General features: G+C 37.4%; 1 protein-coding gene across 4 annotated transcripts in view; it reads left to right on the forward strand.

Annotated features, from left to right (window-relative positions):
- Positions 1 to 22251, forward strand: part of PIK3C2G (phosphatidylinositol-4-phosphate 3-kinase catalytic subunit type 2 gamma) — a 266594-nt gene that overhangs the window by 173541 nt on the left and 70802 nt on the right. For all 4 annotated transcript variants that reach the window (XR_006721857.2, XM_010946489.3, XM_045510287.2 and 1 more), the window contains exons 22-25: positions 1364 to 1493; positions 5737 to 5873; positions 7748 to 7917; positions 17514 to 17670. Coding sequence is in view for 3 of the 4 variants with exons in the window: in XM_010946489.3 (XP_010944791.2) it covers positions 1364 to 1493; positions 5737 to 5873; positions 7748 to 7917; positions 17514 to 17670 (594 nt within the window). In the remaining variant the exon portion in view is untranslated. The remainder of the gene's footprint in view (positions 1 to 1363; positions 1494 to 5736; positions 5874 to 7747; positions 7918 to 17513; positions 17671 to 22251) is intronic.

The raw sequence follows: 22251 nt of genomic DNA on the forward strand, positions 1-22251 counted from the left end.
TGCTTATCTATTTTATATATAGTAGTTAATATCTGCCAATCCCAAACTCCCAGTTTATCCCTCCATTCCTCTCCTTCCCCACCCATAACGATAAGTTTGTTTTCTATGTCTGTGAGTCTGTTTTTGTTTTGTAAATAAGTTCATTTGTGTCATTTTTTTAGATTCCACATCGAAGTGATGTCATATTTTTTCTTTCTTCTTCTGGCTTACTTCACTTAGAATGACAATCTCCAGGCCCATCCATGTTGCTGCAAATGGCATTATTTTATTCTTTTTTATGACTGAGTCGTATTCTATTATGTAAATATACCACAACTTCTTAATCTATTCATCTGTCAATGGACATTCAGGTTGCTTCCATGCCTTGGCTACTGTAAATAGTGCTGCTATGAATCCCATAGGACAGTAAAGGGCAGTAACAAGGTTACAGACAGGTGGAAAAAGGACTAAAGAAGGAGCTGTAAGTAAAATGTAAGCATTTGCCAGTCATTCAGTTAATTTAATAAATTATTCAGCCAAGCCAGACAAGGTCTCAGAGTGAATTTTTTGATAGATTCGAACTAGTTTTGAGGCTAATGACCCACAGCCATACTTTTGCTGTGGCCTTTGTAGCCTCAAGCATTAACCGTCCCAAGGCACTGCATTTTTGGTGAAGAAAAGAAAGAACAACACAAAATCTCATCTTGGCGTAGTTTTCTGCATATAGTTGAGAAAACATTTTCAAAACTAAGCCTCTTACTAGTTAAAACCTAGAACTATCCTTCCCCTTTGGACATATTCTATTTCCTTCACCTATGCTAGAAAATTACCCCTCTTTCATTTTTATTACCATCAAAGGCCATTAACTCTGAAAACTTTTTAACTGCCTTCATAGTAAGTCAGTAATTCAAAGTCTGAGGAATCAGATGTGTGCTATTTATTCTCCTAGCCAAAAAGCGCTTGGTATTCTGAGTGTATATTCCATGCATACATTTATGGCACAGCAAATAATGTTTCCCTTAGAAAGAGATCTCTCTTGGCTGAGTTTGAAATTTGAATAAACATTCATCCAACCTCTCTTCACTAGACGCTGACTCTAAGATATTGTACATGGATAATAAATTGAAAGATTATTATCAGGGAACAGCATTCCGGGCAGCTTCTGACATGATGGCTAAAGCTCTGTAATCATTTAAAGGAAAGGTCTCATTTTCTTTGATCTTCTGTGAGAAACACAAGGTACTCTTACAGCTAATAAAACCATTGAAACCATCCTAAGACAGGCTGGAAAACGATTCAAGGAAAGAAATGATATATACCGTAATATGAAAGCTTTTAATAGAATTCAAGGAGAAACCAGAGTCTGTAATTTTGTTTTTAACAGGCTGGAGATGATCTTCGTCAGGATATGCTTGTTCTGCAGATTATTCAAGTGATGGACAATATTTGGCTGCAGGAGGGCCTGGATATGCAAATGATCATCTATAGATGTCTATCCACAGGAAAAGGCCAAGGTCAGTATAGATTGGAAGGTGGTTTGACTTACATTATTTATCTCGTGTGTTCATCAGTAATATGCCACCAGACTTTCCACAGCTTTCATTTAAGATGACAAATTTGAGAATCCAAAGAACTAGACATAGTCATTCTTCTTTTTAACAAAGAATTGTTATCAAAAACAAAAAGCCAAAATAATTTATATAAAACATAATATCCTTCTACCTGTTAATTAGGACTTTGACAATCTAAATGTTAACTGTGATATCCTTTTGTGTGTCTTCAAGGGTTAATTACATTAATAGCTAACTCATACTTTTTTCTCCTTTTGTAAACTAATAATAAAAAAAATCTACTCATTCAAAAAACTACAACTGTTGCCTTTTAACACAAAACTTACAAAGTTGTGAATGCTGAAAGGAGTTCTGAAAATTCTCAATACATTATAAACATGCATTTAGTTTCTAGAAGACTTTTGACTGAAGTATAATATCAACAGTCAAAGATAACTATACATGCAAACTTTAAACATACTTCAGCATTTCTTTTCCTTTATAAAAAGCCACAACTTTAATATGGAAATATAATTACATTTATACACATTTTCAATGAAAATAATGTCAATGATCCACCCAAATAACTACCCAAACTTCAGAGGTAAAAGTTATACTTAATTATAATCATGATAAATAGAAGAAATGATTTCTAAGGTTTCTTGTAATTTTTTACGTGTGGCCATTGCCCCTAAGAATTTCGTTACATTAGTTGGCATGGATTATAGCAAATACATCTGCATAAACAAAGGAATAAAAAAGTCACAGAACTGGAAAAGGGGCCTAAAACTATGTTGTCCCTTTTTTTTTTTTTTTAAACTCAGGCAGCGCCACAATTTAAACCCATCACCTCAAAAAAACAAAATTATTACTGCTTGGTCCCCCCGTTCCTGAGGTCCCATCACTAGGCTCATTACCCCGGCCAGCTGTGACTCGAGCGTTTAGAAGCCAAGTGTGGAAGCGCCTTCTAGTTAGCTTAGCTGGCAACTGGAGACCTCAGGGTTGCTGTTGCAGGTCGTACTACCCAGTTATTTCTGATGATATGACCCTTGTTTCCAGGCCAGGTGTCCCACCCCTGAAGTCCTGAAGCTCTAGTTCCTACGTCTTTTGTTATTGCTACTCTGAGATCACTGTTCCTTGAGTTTTACACAACCATTTCTCACATAGATGACCTAATTCTTTCGTATCCTCATATGTTGAAGGAGGAAGAATAAAGCTAGATGAGCTTTTTGATGTCACGCAGATTACTTTCTCTTCAGAAATTGAATACTACACTAACCTCAGTTGAATTCTTCAATTCTAGCTCCTCATTTCTCTGTTTATAGTCATAGAATGTAACAAAGCCTAAAGCTTTTAAAGTTAATAAAATGACTCAACATAAGTGACTGTAGACTTGCCCAAAGTTATGGATGTCATAAGACAAATAAGTTACTCTTCCCCACTGTCTACCAAAAGTCTTCCATAGTTGTAAGATTTCAGAGGGCATTACACTGGCCAAATGCTTCTTCAAGAAAAATGGAGGTCATTAAAGCAAATGTCTTTTTTAGGTGATTACGTTCCATTTTTAATCGTATTCCAAGGCTTATTGAATATCTAGTATTCTCGAGAAATGTCACAGAGTAAGCTAGGGAATACTAAAATGACTTAAATGGAGTTTGTGCCCTTGAGAAGGGATCTCCATTTATCAACATTATTGTTTATTATAATCTTCATGACTACTTTGTATATGATATTATAAGAACTTTGGGAGACACGATCAGGGCAGATAAAAATTTTTTAGGATTTATTTCATCACTCCAAATTTGCTCTAAATTTGGTGGGCATAAAAATTACATAGGAAAATTGGAGGAGCGGATGTAACTAGGACCCAATGAGGGTACTAAATCAGGGTCTCCACTGGGCAGGGGTGGGGTGGGGGTGTAGAGTGGGGGGTTCATGTCTCAGTGATTCCAAAAAGCTGCTCTGATGTGTATCGTGCACCCCCTTTTGAGAAACACTGCCTTGTGTGGTACCATCTGGGAAAGTTTTGTCCCTAAGAACCCTGCTACTTACAGTGTGACCCAGGGACCGGCAGCAATGACATCACCTGGGAGCTTGTTAGAAATGCGGAATCTCAGGCCCCACCCTCACCCTACTGAATAAGAACCTACATGTTAACAAGATCCCCAGTTGATACATATGGGCAGAAAATTTGAGAAATGCTGCATTAGAGAACAGAAAGAATGGAGCCCATAGATTAGTCAGTGTGCACAGAATTATGCTAGAAGTTTTTAACAGGTGTATGACACATACTAGCTTAAAATGTATGAAGTGTAATTTATGGTTTTAATTAATGGGCAGAATTTAGCCACCATGATTGTTATAAATTAGGTGCAAAGTTTTCTGGCTGGTCAGCAATGAAAGACTGATGATAAATGGCTTGGAATTTAGCAATGATGAACTCCCTGAAGACAAATGTGGTCTGAGAAGTAACTGACGTTACTCCAGCACCATGTCTAAGGGGTACAATAATCTCAGTCCTCATTTTGGTCATGGTCAGATATGAGGTGGCAATGAAGCACTCCGGAACCAGGTAGAACGTGATGTTCTGTTAGGAAGTGTTAAATGGGGGAACTGAAAAAAATAAGAGAAATTTTCAGGATTAGTAAGAAAAACTATATTAATCTTTCCAGAGTAATTGTATTACTATTAAATGTAATGCTTTACATTTGTTTTCTCACTTTATAAGCATGAGAAAACCTGCACAAGAGCTGAGTACTGTCGGGGCGGAGGGAGAGGTGTTATGATATTAAAGATATACCCAGGATTTGTCTCTGGGGTGTTAAGTTTCTTTCTTTCTTACTGTTTTTAACAAAAGTATTTTAATAGATTATTTTTGCAGCATTCAGTTACCACTCCCTATGTTTAAGTTTCTGATTCAGCAAAGTAGATTCCTAATGGTCATAACTGAGCTATTGTTTATTAAGATATTAAGGCTGCAAAAAAAAAAAGAGAGAGAGAGATATTAAGGCTGCAGCCAGCTGCCACTGGCCAAATCCAGCACAGAAATGTGTTCTGCTTACTATTACTGTGATCTGCTTATTTGTTGTTTTATTTTAATATTTCTAAGGTAGATCATGAAACAGTCCATTTTTAAAACTCAACCACCTCTCTTTTCATTTAGTTACATTTGTGACCCTGGTCCCTTCGGGCATTTGTGTTCACAGCCCTTGCAGTTGTCAAGGTTGTGGAAATCAGAGATTCTAGACTTTAGTTTCTTTCAATGACTTTATGTACGGAGCCTGTACACTTCAGTTTCTTTTGTAGACACTAGTCCTGGGAGAGTTTTAAATATGGGCTTAAATTGCTGTTCTGCAGCATAAACCAGTTCAGATGCACTTACAGCAGGCACCCTCGTGCAAGACACAATCTGTATAATATACATGATCCCCTGACCCTAAAAAATAAATAAATAGCTGCTCTGTACAGAATAAACATCCAAAGATTTGAAAATGTTTATATTCCAATAACCTTAGGAACACTATGAAGACAAGCTTTATTGGATGCATGGCTAGTGGGGCAAAGGTCCTTTTGAAGTTCAGTCAATATATGCTCCCTTTAAAAGAATTATTATCATCGTTTCCCTTTAATGTTGACTGAGAAGGAAAGAGCAGGTGGCTTTTCCCATGTTTATTGCAGAGTTACTCGCTTCACTCCTAGAAATGAAACATTGAGCAGTGAAGCTTTTATTAACCTGCACATTGATTTTTATAATATATTTAAAATATCTGTCATGGAGATTGTATTTGATTCACTTACATCATAAATATGCTTGTTATACAAGTTTGAATGTCCTCCCTTAAACTGTGAATGAATGCACAAGCTGTATGTTACTTAATTCACTACTCTTGATTCAGTGGGGTCGCTGGGAGACCATCTAGATTGGCTCTCTACTGTAATTCTAGGAAGTAAATTACAGCTGCTTCTCATACGTCTGATCCCAACGTAACAAGGAGCCTCATCGCTCCCCAGGATTTAGAATAAATTAGAAGGAATACCGTCTAAGTAAGACTCTTCCAGAAAAGATTTGGAAATGAAGAGGGTAATCCAAGTAGTGTTGGCAACTGTTATTGTTACCTAGATCAAGATGCATTTCCTAACTACCCCTCATCCTGTTAAGAAAGAATGATTTCCATAATCTCTCTCTCTTTTTTTTTTAATCAAGCAGGATTGGTGCAGATGGTGCCTGATGCTGTAACCCTAGCGAAAATCCATCGCCATTCTGGACTGATAGGACCGCTGAAAGAAAATACAATCAAAAAATGGTTCAGTCAGCACAACCCTTCAAAGGCGGCTTATGAAAAGGTTTGTCCTTCTGGAGCTAATTTTAAATAATGTACTTAAGTAAGGATATACTCTGGCTCATTAGATACTCTGATTTGTAAAAAAGTAAGTTAAATACATCTTGAGTTCTAATTCACTCAGTCATCAGCCATTAATGATGACACAGTATAAATGGTATATTAACTGGACAAAAATGTCACTGTTTGGTTTTCCCTCTAGGTGCAGTTCTGGGCTGTCAGTAAAGATTCTCTTTGCACAGCTGCCTCCCTTACAGCAATCTTACCTGCGATGATGTCCCTATTTGTACTCAATCTATAATTCCTGTAAATCTCCCTCCTTCCTTTGCAATATATTTCTTCTGCCAAGTTCTATTTTATCATGCCTTACTCTTTCAATATTTGAGGAATGCATAATAGAGTTTGTATTTTTCCATATCTCAGCACTTTATAAAATGTACTATTTCATTTAACTGCAAACATTTCTTCCCACTTTACCCTGGCATCCAGCTTACAGTGTACAGTTAGTCGTATAGATTCTTCCCTCTACCAGGGCTCCCAGATACGGGGGTGAGTTGGCAAGAGCCAGGCCTCGTCCCACTTGCCAAGGCATGAACTGGTATTTCTGGGTCCACCCAGAGGCAGGGACACCTTTGTGCTAAGGCACACAAAATGCAGTATGGGCCAGCGTTAGATTTGCCCAGAACTGTCCTGAACACTAAAAATCCTTCATTCTTGGAAACTCTTCTGTCCTGGGCAGACTGGGAGGATCAGTCACCCTAGCTGGCATGGACCATGAAAGAGAAACCCAACAGTTCATCTATTCCAGGTTTCTGTGGGATTGGAGTAGAGCGAAATACAGGTTTTGGAGGCCAAATAACAAAGAGTTAGATGAGATTATCTTGAAATCTATTTTTTTTAGCCATTACTCAAATTGTAACTTGAGTTGTGCACAAACCCCTGGGGTTTTACTGTTCGAGGTGTTTACACATACATTTGATGTTCACAACCACCACATGAAGGTCATATTTTATTATCTTCACTTTATGAGTGGAGAAAATCTAAACAGACAAAGTGCTGGCTCAGGCACTTGGGATACCTGGAGCTAAGGAGTCCTGGCATGTGGTCCTGTTAAATGAACTTCCACGCCCACCAGTCAGCCTCACCAGTCGAAAAGGCTCGTAACTGTGGCTCAGCCAATCACTCATGGTTACACCATGGTTGCACTCATTGTTGTATCACTGATGAAAATGATATATATCCAGGAGACTTTTTTTTTAATAAAAAAGAGTAATTTTGGCATGTAACCTCTGTTCTTTAAAGAAACATAAGTCACAACTAACATAGTGGAACCTTCTTTCACCCGCATAGGCCTTCCCTGATACGTGCTGTACCAAAACCCTCTTGGACACCAATTGGATGACCTATTTGTAAAGATAAACATAAAGTGTTATAGATATCTCAATATAATTTTTTCTGTGTTAAAATTTCAAATATTCAAAAATCGATATTTTAAATTTCTGTGGGAATAGGCAATATTGGGCCATATTGTTCCTTCTTCTTTTACCTTGAAAAAAAAATCATCCTATATTGTACATTTGAGACATTAACAAATCACACCAGGAATCCTCTCTAGTAAACTATGAAAATTAGCTTTAACTGAATGAAAGATATTTTCCCCAATTTCAATGAAAACATTCGTTTGGCTAAAGAACAGATCACTCCATGTGCTTCTGCAGCATATCAGGAAGCAACCATTTAATCACATCCTCTCAACTGAGATATAGAAGTGGTTCTTGATTATATAATTTTGCTGTTTGTCCTACTTTTACCATTACGCCTGTGTTTGCTCATTTTGTTTGTATGTTATTTTTGTGCTACTGTTTTTCAACCGATTAGGCCTTGAGGAACTTTTTCTATTCCTGTGCTGGCTGGTGTGTGGTAACGTTCATCCTGGGAGTGTGTGACCGACACAATGACAATATCATGCTGACAAAGTCAGGCCACGTGTTTCATATTGACTTCGGGAAATTCTTAGGTCACGCACAAACATTCGGAGGGATAAAAAGGTCAGTGCTCAAATGACGTTTATTACGATAATTAAGCCATCTTCTGGAGTGATCTATAACATGTAATGGCACGGAAACCCAGCAGATGACTTGCTCCCCATCTCTCAAATCCCCCAAGGTAACATAAGCACCATTATATATCCAATAATATTGAAGGAAAGATTATTTTCAGTAGATTGTTAATGGAACAAATTAGGTTTCCTCAACTTATTAGTGGACTAAATTGGCCTTCTTTCCACAGGATACTAATCCTGTTGCAGTTTGAATTGTCTGAAATGTAATATTTTCATTTTCTTATAAGCCTTGAATGGAAAATGAGGTATGAGCTCATGGTCTCAGTGCATCTGGTATATTGCTCAAAGCAATCACCACCCTGGTCTACCTATCATAAAATGAGCACACTTCCTGCACTGAGTCAGGCTCGAATCATTCCGGACATATTTAGTAAGTACCTACCATTGAAGACTCTGGGGATACAACAGTGAACAAAGCAGATGCAAACCCTGATCTCTTCAGTAGGGATGATGGACATTAAACAAGATAACATGAGGAAATGAGGAGTTTAATTTCTTCCTAAGAAACTAAAGCAGAGAAATGGAGTTGAAAGTAACTGGGGCAGGGATGCTATTTTAAAGAGGCCTCCTGAAGAAATCAGAGATAGCTGTGTGGTGAGCAGTCACCTTGTGGAGATGCACAAGGCACATACTACAGGAAGAGAGGACAGCAAAAAATAACAGCCATGAGCATGGAATAAGCATGGCATGTTCCAGTGACAAGCTGAAGGCCTGGGGCCTCGAGGTGGGGTAAAGAGGGGCAGGCAGTAGGAGGTCAAGGTGAAGAGGCCGGTGGAGGCCGGATCAAGTAGGGCACTGAAGACATGATGTAGAGGTTGGCTTTTATTTTACATTCAGAGGCAAAGCACTGACAGGTTTCAGTGGATTTCAAAGTTCTCTCCTGCTGTCCTGTAAAGTAGTGAGAGATGAGTTAAGAAGCTATTGCAATAGTTAAAGCAAGACCTTAATCATAAAGCAGTGGTGAAAACTGACAAATTCAGAATATATCTTGGAATCTGAGCCACTGGACCTGTTAATTGATTGGACATTGGCAGTAATTAATGGGCTGGGAGAAGGGGCCCAGTGGGTAGAAGAAGAAAGAAAAACAGTCCTGGACGACTCCTGGATTTCTGTTCTTAGTCAACAATTGTATCATTTACTGAAATGGAAAAGACTGGCGGATGTGAACAGATTTTTATTTTATTTTATTTGAGCTGGGGGCAAGGAAACCAGAAGTCTAAGACTAAAAGCCCCTTTCTTTAAAAAGATACTCCACATTAAGGTGGAAATGGGCTCAGACCATTCCAAAGACTAATCAGTCACTTTTAGCTGAAAAACAATCTCCTCAATAGAAGAAATCACGATGTCTCAAAGCAGAACAAGAACTTCACCAGATGGGCGTAATCTCGGATTAAATCGCCAATATAAACTATGTAATATGGTTTAATTCTTATAAATTGATATCTCCTATTTTGTAGAGGCATACAAATGGAATTGTTTTACTTTTTATTGTTTTCAGTATGTTTCCTTCTTCAATGAGTAAGCTCAGGAAGATTCACCGCATAGTGATTCATTCCATAATCATCTATTGAGGATGGTCCTTGTGCCGAGGACTATGATAAACCGTGGTGATACAAAGATGAATAATACACATTTACCACCTCAGCAGGGCTTACTCTTTCTTTAGAATACTAAGAAGACAGAAACGTAAAAAATTATTCTAAAATGTGGAAGGCAGAGATAAATGTATAGACCATTAGAACACCATAGAGGAGAGATACCTAGTTTATGAAGGACAAGTATTAATTAACAAACATAAGCATGTTACATAATTTACTCGTAACATTTTTTTCCCTAGAATCCACCCTTTCCTTAAAATGTAAAGATTAGATTAAAATTTTAACTTCTTTATTTTGCTGTATTTTCCTCTGAGAACTTGGGTTAACCCTTACTCATTTATTTGACCAGCATCTGTGTTGGCCATGGGGATGGGTAAAAGATGCACAAAGATTTTCCAGTTCTACAGAAAAAGTTTCAGTTGGAGAAACATAGAAAGTAAAGGACAAGTTACTAAACAATATGTTAGGTGCTGTAATAGAGATACGCACCAGGGTCCATAGAAAAGGTGGAAACCAGTTTGTTTGTAGATGTTACAACAGTTCCTGCTGCTTGTGTACTGTGATGATTTCAATATTTTTTTATGCAACTGCTGCAAAGTCATAAATCTGTGCCCAGCACAGAGTCACCCTTACACTAGGTTTTGATATTTGCTGAATTAGCTAGCCAATAAACTATTCACAGTAAGTCCTCAATCATTCAATAATTATTAATTAGATGAAAGAAAATGAAGTTGGCACCGTCTTTGCTTGAGATTATTGATGACTGAGCACCAGCTAAGAAGGCCAGTTGCAGCATTATGACCCACTCACTATTACTCACTATATGTTTTGAATTGTAGGCAGCACCTAATAATTTTCTTCCAAGTCTCTTTCAGTTGTTTCTGGAGTTCATTTGAGTATTGTTTCAATAGACAGCTGATTTCTTCCTTTCTAGGTCCAATGGTTGCTCTTCTTGGTTGCTAAGTAGACAAAAGGCCTTTTATAAATCAAGATCCCCCCTAGGATAAATGAGAATTCTTATGCGTGCTACATTTATTACATTATAGAACTGATCTCCAGAGAAAAGCCTCGGTCCACCTCACTTCTTCTGCAGACCCTGATGTACAAGACCTGGTTTGTCACTCACGCCCTCTGACTATCCTAACCTCCCGCAGCCTACAAGGCCATATAATGCTCCAGTAATAACCACAACTAAGCTAGGATCATGCTCTTTAACATAAAATGCTACGACCACTGGGAGTAAAGAGCATATGTGTCCCTGACACATGTGTTTCTCCTATTGTCTACTCCATAAAAACACGGAGAAGGAAAGTATTTGTGTGACTTTTTATGGTTTATAAAGTGTTATTAACATACATTAACTGATTTTACTTCATAATACAATTGCCTAAATCATTGCTCAATTTCGCATAGAGAGTACAGTTTCCAGTTGTGGATGGGTTGTGGGTCAACAAAAAGAAATCCATACATACGTGAAACCCCTCTCTAAGTGGCTGATTTACCCCTTAGCCAGGGATACAAAACTTAATAATGGGCATTAGCAGGCCAACAAAGCAGAAGCAAATGCAGTACATCTGGGGAGAGATTTTTCCCTTGGTTTCCTCAAGAGGAAGCAGCAATGAAGTGACATTCGCCTTACAAGTAGGATGTTGAGAAATAACGGGATTTCTTGCTGGGCCATCGCCCTTTTACACTCATACTTACATCATCATTCCAGAACATCTCACACTAACCATCTGTGTGATTCTGTTTAAGAAATGTTTACAAACATTGAGCTCTCCTGATTCTTGACGTACGCTCAGTCATCCCAGCAACACTCTCATTTGGAGTTCTTGCTCAGGTGTCCCTGAACCGTTCCTCTGAATTCAGTTTTCCAGAAATTATCTATAAAGCCCATCTTCATGCTTAGACCAAATCTGAGACTCCTGTAGACTTTCTAACTTTGAAGAAAGAAAAAAAATTACAACTCAGTTATGAATTTGAAGGACTTCACGTCCTGTACATAAATAAGCAATTCTTTCTTACTGGTTTTAATTATGAGATTAGACCAAGGGGATTTACAGCAGCAGATTAAATCACAGGACAGTTCAACCCCAGCATTACTTACCGATTCTGGGGGAAAAGCTGGCTAATCCCTGCAGTGGAAACAATGAGAACCTTCACCAACTTTCTGAAATCAGTTGGTTTTCCTTTTGAAGTATTGCTTAATTATTATCTTCATTTCTTTATTTTCTCTCACAAATATTCACATGAAAGTGGTTAACAAATTGCGCATCCCCAATTTTTCACTCAAAATTCCCCTGTAACAATGATTTCTATATAATTTTTTCATTACATAAAAGATATTATTGTAATAAACTCTAAATTTAAATTCAATAATTTCTTGACAGTAACTTTCTCTTACAGAGGAGAAATTAAGGAAGGCCTTTATTGGCGATGTTTTTGTTCTCCTAGCTCACTGTCTTAATTTTTCAGACTTTATTTCCAGTCTACATGGCCTTTCTCTTCAGTAATACTAGACTTGGATGAAGTCTTTCTTGCAGCCTTCTTTCTAGATAATTTTAGAAGCCATATGAGCAGAGGTTAAGGTCAAATACCCTGGAGACAGACTTTTTTTTTAACCCCTTACAAATCATTTACTAATGATGTGACCTCAAACAAATGGCTTCTCTGTGGCTTCTCTGTGCCTCAGTTTAATCAATTATAAAACAGATTGCTTTGAAGATTAAATTAATTGATGTATGTAAAGTGCTTAGAAGAGTTCCTAGCACTGAATGAGGGCTCTATAAGTGTTTGTTGCAGTTAATTATAATGGAAGTATTCCAAAGGAAGTGACAAGAAATGAGACTGCATCTTTAGGTAATTATCATTTCCTTTTGTCTAAAATTATCTTAATATCTTATTTTGGTACTTTTTCAAGTATGTGATTTGAAATTCATAATTTGAACAATTAGTTCTTTAAGCTCTCTGACCTTGAGGCTTGTTGAATGATGGACTAGATTGCACTATTGGTCAGGTTTAATTAGACTGTAAGGTTATTTCACCAAGTCATTCTTGACTCCTGATATAATTTCAGATGTAAGCAGAGGTGTGCTGGATCTGGCTTACACTGGCTTGCAAGAGCCTATTGTGTGTATTTCCTCTTAATTCTACATTCAATGGTATAACACTGGTAGCCTGAAATCAGTCATAGTGGGAGAATGTACATCATGAAAATTGGCAAATGTCACAAATCAGAGCCTTTTTCTCCTAAGAGGAATGAGCTGGTTATTAAATATTTACTACCACACTATAAGATATAAATCCATTTGAAACAAATGAAAAATCATTTCAGAACTCAACAAAATAAAATTCAAAATCTCTTTTCCTATTAAAATATTTATACCTAGGTCGTCAAAATATTTTATCTGTCTTTACAAAATAGCTTATACCTAGTTTTCAAGTTTTATCCCAATAGATCAACAATTATCTAATATAATTAATCTCAGAATTTTCATCTCAGTATCAGTCATAAAAATTCCCCATATCTATAATCATTTTGACATTATCCTCAATAGTTAATTACCACTAATTTTAAAATGTTTAATGTTTAAGTTCTAATTTGAGTATTATTTATATTCTAAACATCCTCAATTTAACCATCTTTGGGGAAAAAAAAACTCCCTTAGCAGATTAAAAGATTAATTTTTGTCTTCGTCCAGTCATTTAATACAATATTCATAATAATCCAAATGCTGTATAGGTATTAATGATCTGCCACATGCTTTAATTACTATCTTAGTATTCTTTGAAACTAGGTGAATTTCACCAGTCTGTTATTCACAAGAATGTTTATCAAGAAACATTTAACTCAGACTCAGTTGCATCTGAATTTACTAGGAAAAAAACACATTTTCCAATACCTCTCTAACTGTGAGTACCATAAGGACATCTTTGTATCTTAAGCACCTAGCTAGTGCTTGACACTTAGCAGAAGACTCTGTTTTGGTTAATTGAAGGATCACTACAAAAAAAGCCATGAAATTTATGTCTCTTGACCTGACAAACTACAGTCTTCCTGCAGATAAAGTTACTAAGAACTTGCCATATTCTGTTCTTCTAACCAGAAATTTACCAAGGGATTTTTACCTGACAGCCACTTTACATGTGGGAGTCCGGGAGGTGAAACTCAAAATTTGATACATTCTCCCTCACACCCATTTAGGATGGCTACTATCAAAAAAACAGAAAGTAAGTTTTGACAAGGATGTGAAGTAATTGGAACCTCTATGCAATGTCGGTGGGGATGTAAAATAGTACAGCTACTATGGAAAACCGTAATGGTTGTTCCTCAAAAAAATAAAAATGGAATTACCATAGGATCCACTTCTGGGTCTATACCCAAAAGAATTGAAAGCAGGGTGTCAAAGAGATATTGGTACAACCATGTTTATAACAGCATTATTCACAGTAACTAAAATGTGGAAGCAACACAAATGCCCATCAGGAGATGGGTAGATAAGCAGAATATGGAGTCTACATATAATAGAATATTATTTATCCTTAAAAGAAAGGAAATTCTGACACAAGCTACCACGTGGATGAATCCTGAGGACATTGTGCTAGTGATAAGCCAGTCACAAAAAGACAAATGACTATAGGATTCCACTTATATGAGGTTCTAAGAGTATTTCAGATCATAGCTACAGAAAGTAGAGTGGTGGTGGCCAGGAGCCAGGGGAGGCAGGGGGAATGGGGAGTTGTCATTTAATGGATATAGGGTTTCAGTTTTAAGAGATGAATTGTGGAGGTGAATGGTAATGATGGTTGCACAGCACTGTGAATATATTTAATACCAGTGAACCGTACAGTTAACAATGGTTGAGATGGTAGATTTTATTTTATGTGTACTCTACCCCAATGAAGTCATTGAATAAACATTTGGTACATTGTAGGTTTTACAAAGGCCTCCCCCAGTCACAAAGCCAGTCCCAGGCAAATGACACCTAGCATTTGAATAGTGCTTTGGGTTTTCAAAGTGCTCTCACACGGTTCCAAGACAATTTCAAGAAATGAAGTTTGTTTTATCATTCCCAACTTCTCACTGTTGTTTCTCCCTCTTCTATTTCACCTTGTCATTCCGCTATGTTTATCACCTAGTTTCTTTTGAGTAACCTTTATATCTACCTCCTTCCCATTACAAGTTAAAAAAAGAAAGTTTCTCCAATGAAAAAACCAACCGACGAATGGTGACTTTTCTTCAAAGAGAGACTTGTAGATTTTCAGATGAAAAGAATGAAGGGTGCTTGAGAAAGGAAGAAAAATTTGTGACAGAGAGGGAATAAAAGGAAGGAAACGAGAAAGGGAAGGTGGGAAGGAGAGAGAGAGGGAGGACAATTTAAACAGGGTAAGGATTCTGCCTTTCTGCACCCCGTGCCCCACTGAGAACAAAACATGCGTAAGATGGAAGACTTGAGTGCTGACTCCTCAGCTGGTCCAACGTACAATGTGCCTGTCAATATATGCATCTCATAGTCCTGAGCCTGAATCTGGTTTTTAAAGAAAGACAGTGTGTCTCCTAAGTATGAACTAGTATTAGCACTTCATCTGGTGCCCAGACGAAGAAACGGTACCTGACTCTGTGCTGGGAGAAGCACTCTGGTGTTAAAGTTAGTAAGAGATAAAAGGTCCATTCAAGCTTGATACCTAAATTTTGATCATGCATATGGTAACGTTAAGAGTATTTTAAATGTTTTCAGAGGTGACTTAGGCGATTCTTGATTTTCAGCTTCGACCTGATTTTGGAACCTAGTCCTAAAATGCAGTACTGCCATTCATTGTCACCGAGGCATTATAGCATTGATCATCTTTTCCTTATATCCAGACTAATTTCTGTTCCACACATACACTGGAATTCCATGCAAAGCATAACTGTACACTTTCCCTTGAACCTCAAGCTCAAGGGGAAAAAACATGGGAATTTGGAGGAGCTGACCAATCTCTTCCCATTCTCATAAAATCTTGACCTACTATGAGCTCTCAGCCAAAATACCAGACTTAGGAAAGTAGGACTGATAATTTTGAAGAGGTAGCTGTTTTAAATACCCTTTCAAATAAGAGAGAAGATGTCCCTGAGCCTGGGAGTAACTCCAGAGTCAGAATTTAAAGTTATTAGGCTATTAAAGATCAGGGACCTCCAGGAGTTAACTTAAGACCCACAGTGTGTTTGCAAAAGAGGCCAGATTGGGGAAAAAATATGTTCTACACTTAAGAGATTACTGGTAAGGGTCTCCTTAGTTAATACTTGCTGAGAGCTTGGAGATCTCACAGGACGTTAAATGTTCTTTTTGCAATAGTACCTGCACCCTTATGTTCTTATTATATTGCACATTTGAGGTTTCCTGTGTTGTCTAATTATACAAGGTTCTATCCAATCCATTGGAGATTCCAAGTCTGCCTTTTCAATTAACTCATGGATATTAGACGAGAGACTTGTGTTCGTTTTGTTGGACAGCAAAATGTGCTCTCTGAAATGTAGGTCGTTTGTGATACCAGGAAAACTGTAGGCTTCCATTCCCCGGTGTACTCTGTAGTCATTTCTTTGTATGCTAATATCACCATTCACTATGATGGGAGTCTGCGGCTTTTAGAAATATTTAAAACAGTATATTTTAACGTGACTGTGATGTTTCTTGGGGACAAAAACCGTTTTAATTCATGAAATTAGTATTAATACTTTCAATAATAAAAATAAAATGTGCCTCATCACTGAGTCCCACATTTCAGTTCAGGATACAAATACGTATTCAAACACTTGAGCCTTTCAAGCCTGTGTTTATACACGTCCCTTTGTACGTGTCCATTTACTGGCTTTATCAGTTGCTCAAATAAATACTAGATGAACTATACTATAAAAGGAAGAAATATGTATATTCACAGGGCACAACAGGTAGATTCTACTTTCACGAGCCCTTGCTGGAGTTCTCTATCCTTCCGTTCCACTCTCCACATCCCCTGACTCCATTACCAGTACTGAAATGCATAGCTCTTCTCCAGTTGCTGTGGAATATCACCAGGAGTGACAGAAAGCAAGTGCTCCTTAGTGTGGCGCTGCATCATTCAGTATTCAGGGTTAGATTCTAAAGGAAATAGTCAAAAGTACTCTTTAAAGCTTTATCAATACTTGATGTGCAAGCTTAATTAATCTTAATTAATCTTTCAAGGTAGCGACTATTACTTTCTCTAATTTACAAATCAAGAACTATGACAGCAAGAAGTCTTAGTTGTTATAACTTGTCCAAAGTCACAGGCAGTAGATGACAAGACCCCTCCCTGGCTGGCCATCAGGCCCTGCCTCACGCAGCAGCTGCCAGCCCACTGGTGGGCGGGGCCGGGTCCTAGCTGAGGCTGGCTGTGGGGCCCAGGGGAGCCCAAGAGGGTGAGTCCTGGGGCTAATGTTGGCCCACTATATCTTAGCTTTTACCTGAAACGTTTTTCCTAAAAGATCAACATACCGTCTAAGGAAAAAAATAATAATAAAGTAAAAAAAAAAATTATCACATTGAATACATTATCTATTCTATCATTTCAAAATTTAGCAGTAAATATATTTTCTGTAAAATCGCCTTCATTATTAATTGGTCCTTCCATTAGTTTTTAATGGGTAATAGTCACATCAAATACAACCTGGAATTAACTATTTGAGACAATACAGGCAACTTTGTAAAATCACTTGTCCTTCCTTCTCTGTTGGAGCTCAAGTACTTATTTAAAGGCTACAATTAGCAAATTTTTCCAGCTGTCCTGCAACGAACTTGGTTCACCCATTAAAGTAGAGAGAAAATAGCAAAAACTGTCGAATAGAAATAAGGAGTTGTAACTGCCTAATTTAACCCTACAAACCATTTCTCCTCCTGCATATAATTGCCATTGTTTTGGTTTATAGGGACCGAGCGCCTTTTATTTTTACTTCAGAGATGGAGTACTTTATTACAGAGGGTGGGAAAAACCCACAGCATTTCCAAGATTTTGTGGAGCTCTGCTGTCGAGCTTATAATATTGTCAGAAGGCACAGCCAACTGCTCTTGAACCTGCTAGAAATGGTAAGTCCCCTGGGGAAATAACAGAAATAATAAGCTTCATGTATGTCTCTCTTTCAGTAGTCTATCTTTGCTAATGGCTTGGAGTTCCCAAAAGAGCTATTCAAAACAGAATAGAATGAACAAACTAAAAGTACCATTGTACAGCTTATGAACACATTTCTTAATAATTCATAACGTCAGTTCACAGTTATTGTCTCAGACCTTTCTTTTCACAATAATAGTGATGTATTCAGGGGTTATCTCAGTATCTTTTGATTAAAGATCAAGGACAGTAATTTAGAATATTGTATCAGTTGCATTGTGCTTTAGGATTTTTCAGAAATATTTTTGAAATACTACCTCATTTACACATTATGGCAACCCAATGATGTAGAGCAGGCAAGGACTTTTCCTGGTTCCCCTCCCAATCTCTGCCTTTGATCCCTTGCTTATTTTCCAGATTAAGAAACTGGGGGTCAAAAACGTAAGGTGACTTGCTAGCAACTCAACTCCAAAGTAGTACGTTTAGTACATTGAGTCTGCTGAGTCATGGTCCTGTGTGCTCTCTGTTGACCAACAGGGGAATGTTTAATGTTTTCATTCCAGTGGGCAACGGAGAGACCAGATAGTCAGGGTGAGAGGACAGGGATCTGATGGAAATATCTTCACGGAGAAGAAGGTGGTGATTTCTTTGGGCAAGTACATACACGCTTGTAATTGCAGCAAACTGTAGGAGAGAAGTATATCTCTTGTAAATCAGCATTTTGTTTGGAGTCAGTATAATCATCAAAAATAATTGGTTCAGAGCCTTCAGATGACAGTTCTGCTAGATGCTGTTAAGGGCACAGGCTTGGTGGCAGGGCCTTGCTGGATTTGAGATCTAGCTTGGTGTTTTACTGTCTACATTCCTCAGGTTGTGTTACTAAACTCCAGCAGGACTCTGTTTCCTCATCTATTAAGTGAAGGTAATAGCATCTACCTTGTAAGGCTGATAAATAAATGACCTAATAATGAACATTCGCATGAGCATTATTCTAGGTTCTTTATGCGTATTGATTGATTTACATGTTGTAATAACCCTATTAGATAATTAATATAAAGCACTTAGCACAGTACCTATCACACAGCAGGATTCAATTAATTTATTATACTAGATCCTTGTAATCTGTAAAAGCACTGTCCATACAGTATCCCCTAATCACTTGATGATTTAAATTTAAATTTACTAGTATTGAGTAACATTTAAAATTGAGCTTCTTAGTCTCACTAGCCACATTTCAAGCACTCGATAGCCAGGTCTGGCTAGTGGTACCATATTGGACAGCACAGATATAGAACACTCCCATCATCGTAGAAAAGTTCTATTGGGTAGTGCTAAATAAATGTTGACCTTGTTGCAATGAAGACTTGATTTTGATCCTTGTTTTAATTTTTAAACAACACATGCACCTTGCTTCTCTCCTCTCTGTCTTGAAAAATATGAATTTCTAAAAATATTATAAACATGTAGTCCTTCATATAGAAAGACACTTTGGTTACTTCATGTGTAAACTGGATATATAAGGTTCTGCCCATCTCCAAAATCTTCGAGTTGGCTTTCCCGTAATGACCAGTGACTCATAGTGGTAGAATTTTATTCTATCTCCCAATTCTATTAGGTCATATTGCATTTATGAGATGGTATATAGTTCATAATTTGTATTCGTACCACAAAGGAAACTCTGCAAGGAGTGAGTCCATGTCCTTGACTCCATTTCATAATAAATATCCAGGTAGTATCAACTCTAATATCCTTTTGGGATCTAGCGGGGTCTAACTCATGAATCCACGAGCTCTCGCGTATTCACTAAATGCCAGACGCTGTGGAGGATACATTAACTTATGAGACCCAGTCGGTCTTAAAGTTTTCAATTCAGTAAGGAAGATTAAATTCATGTACACGAGTAAATGAGGTATCCATAACTTCTAAATGCCTGAAATGCTATAAATAACTGCATACTAGGAGTATCACATTCTAACAGCTACCTTAACCAGTCACAGACATTTCAAAAATAAACCCAAAGCAGAAAAGTACAAATGTAGTTTTATGCTGTTTCTCAGGTAACAGTAAAATTACGCTGAATGACAAGTAAGCATATTAAAATAATGTGAAATGACAGCTTTTTGAAAAAAAATGATTCTGAAACACATGGGTGGGCTTTTTTCTCTCGTTTAATAAATGTTTCTACCTACCTAAAAAGAAAGCTTCTAACATACGAGTCGTAATATAAATAATCATTAAAGGGTTTATATAATATTGTTTCGTTTAAAATAAGCAGATACATGATATTTTAATCAAGTATTGAAATAATTTCTCATAAAATAATATTAAAGTTGGATGTTGAAGGTTTCTCGTATATAGTATGTGCAAAAAATTTCCCTGTATTTTTATTGTTCAAATGTGACTTTTAGGCTAAGGAAGAAAATTTGTCAGCAAAGGGTAATAATTCAGATTAATCATATAATCTTAGATTTAGACTTTTACAGAGATTGAAAAAGATCAGAAGCAATGTGGACCCATTAGTTCAATGAATAAATATATGTAAGACAGCAGCGTGTTATTATCTGTTTCTGGTTATTCACCTCTTGACTCTTCCCTTCAGACTTCTTCCTTACGGGATTCTGTAGATTATCAAATCAGCAAAGGTTTCAGGATCATACTTTCTTTGATAGAGCCTCTTATAAAAGAAAAACCAAATTTAAATTTACAAAAGACTATTTTCTACCTGTGTGGATAATCTATATTTCCCTCAATTCTCTCTCAAACTGACTCTTATGTTAACTTCTTTAGAAAGAACTTAATCTCCTGTGCCATGGCCCAGTTACAACTTGAGAAATACTTGACATGGGTCATAAATTCTGCCATGAGTGGACAGGGCCCAGGATTACGAGCCACAGGCGTCTGGTGAATCGACTATTGAGTTAATTGCTTGTCCTTGGTGAAGACGAGCATATTTCCAGATATTGGCAGTCCTTTTTATTTACTCCTGGGAAAAGCTGGGAAAAAATAATCCATGAAATTCCCATCGTGCTTAAAAGCAAAACATCTGTAGAGACCCAAGAGTGTTGCTGGCTGAATTCACTAACATAAAAGCCTGTATTTCATCAGCTTTTCTCTTATTAAAAAATCAATACTAGCTATTATGGAAGGCTCCCAGAGAACACAGGAACCATTCACCCAGTCTAAAATGTTTATCACACTCATTATTATATCAGATATTTCCCAGCAGAAATCCTTCTGACTTCTCTACGTGATAGCAAAGAGTGTCTGCTTCCCTGAGCATAACTATTAGTAGGAAAAAAACAGACGTAAGAGAAAATGTTAAATGTTCCTGTCCTTTCAAAAAGAACCTGTTTATTACCCAGACTAGCCAACTTTTTGCTTTCTTATTGCCCCAATGAAAGTTATTACCCAGGTCATCTAAGCTAGGAGGCACTTGAACCACATCTCTGTGGGTCAGTGAACAGACAAGGCGAGGTGGACCCAGGTATGAGGCAGTCCTCACTCTGATGTGCAGAGTCTCAACACTCAAAGCCCCCTCTCTAAGGAACGAAGCACAACAGCAAGGGCAAAGTTAGCACGTGTTACCTTTAACCAGCCACACTAAGGAGAGAGCATTTGGATTTGAAGCCATCTGCACTTGGCAACTGGTGTGTAGTGTGTGTGTGTGTGTGTGTCTGTGTGTAGGAAGGGATAAGCATAGGGTCTGCTTCCCAAAGATGTGGTTGGCACTATCCCAGGTGAACAAGTAGAAACTCAGAATATCCAGAGAAACTTAGAAATCAATTCTAATCTAGCGAAGAAGCTTGGTCTTAGCAAATGAGCATCGTGTGATAAAGGAGAAAACAGCCAGAGCAAGTACACCATGTCTGTAGCACCCCAAGTATAGAACTGAAGAAAAACCTTCATGTACACTTTAGTTGCTGTTGGCAATGTATCTCCCGATGGCTGATTTTGTAGTTAGGGTTGAACTTGCTATCTATAGATTTTCAGTGACTAATCGGATCAGGTATTTTTTTCATTCATTCATTCATTCATTCATTCATTCATTCATGTATTCATTATTTCACAGACTTTCATTAAGTTCTGTTTACAAAGCACCATGCTAGGCAATATAGACAATTCAACACTGAGTAAAAACCTAGTTTCTGTTCTCAAAGAACTTAAAATCTAACATGACAAACATGCACATGAACAAAACATAGTTAAGGCTAGGCAGCAGGAAGTGCAGTGAGAGAGGTGGAACCCAACTAGGATGGTTGTACAAAGGAAGGAAGTAATGAAGTCTTATCAAGAGGATCTGTGGTGTTTCAAGGAGGAAGAAACATTTGAGATGAGCTTTCAAAAAGAATTCCAATAGACAAGGAGGGAGGGGAACGGAATCCTGGCTGAAAGAAAAATATACATATATCTAAAATCGAATAACTTACCTCCATTCCTAAGCAGTCTCCTTATCCAGCCTCTTATTTGGCACCACTTTAATCTGTTTTTCACGTGTAACTATGATGATCTTTCCAAAACGCAATTCATTCTTTTAATTCTCATTTTAAACACTAAAAGAG

This window comes from Camelus bactrianus, chromosome 34 (assembly GCF_048773025.1).
Source record: "Camelus bactrianus isolate YW-2024 breed Bactrian camel chromosome 34, ASM4877302v1, whole genome shotgun sequence".
Lineage (NCBI taxonomy): Eukaryota > Metazoa > Chordata > Mammalia > Artiodactyla > Camelidae > Camelus > Camelus bactrianus.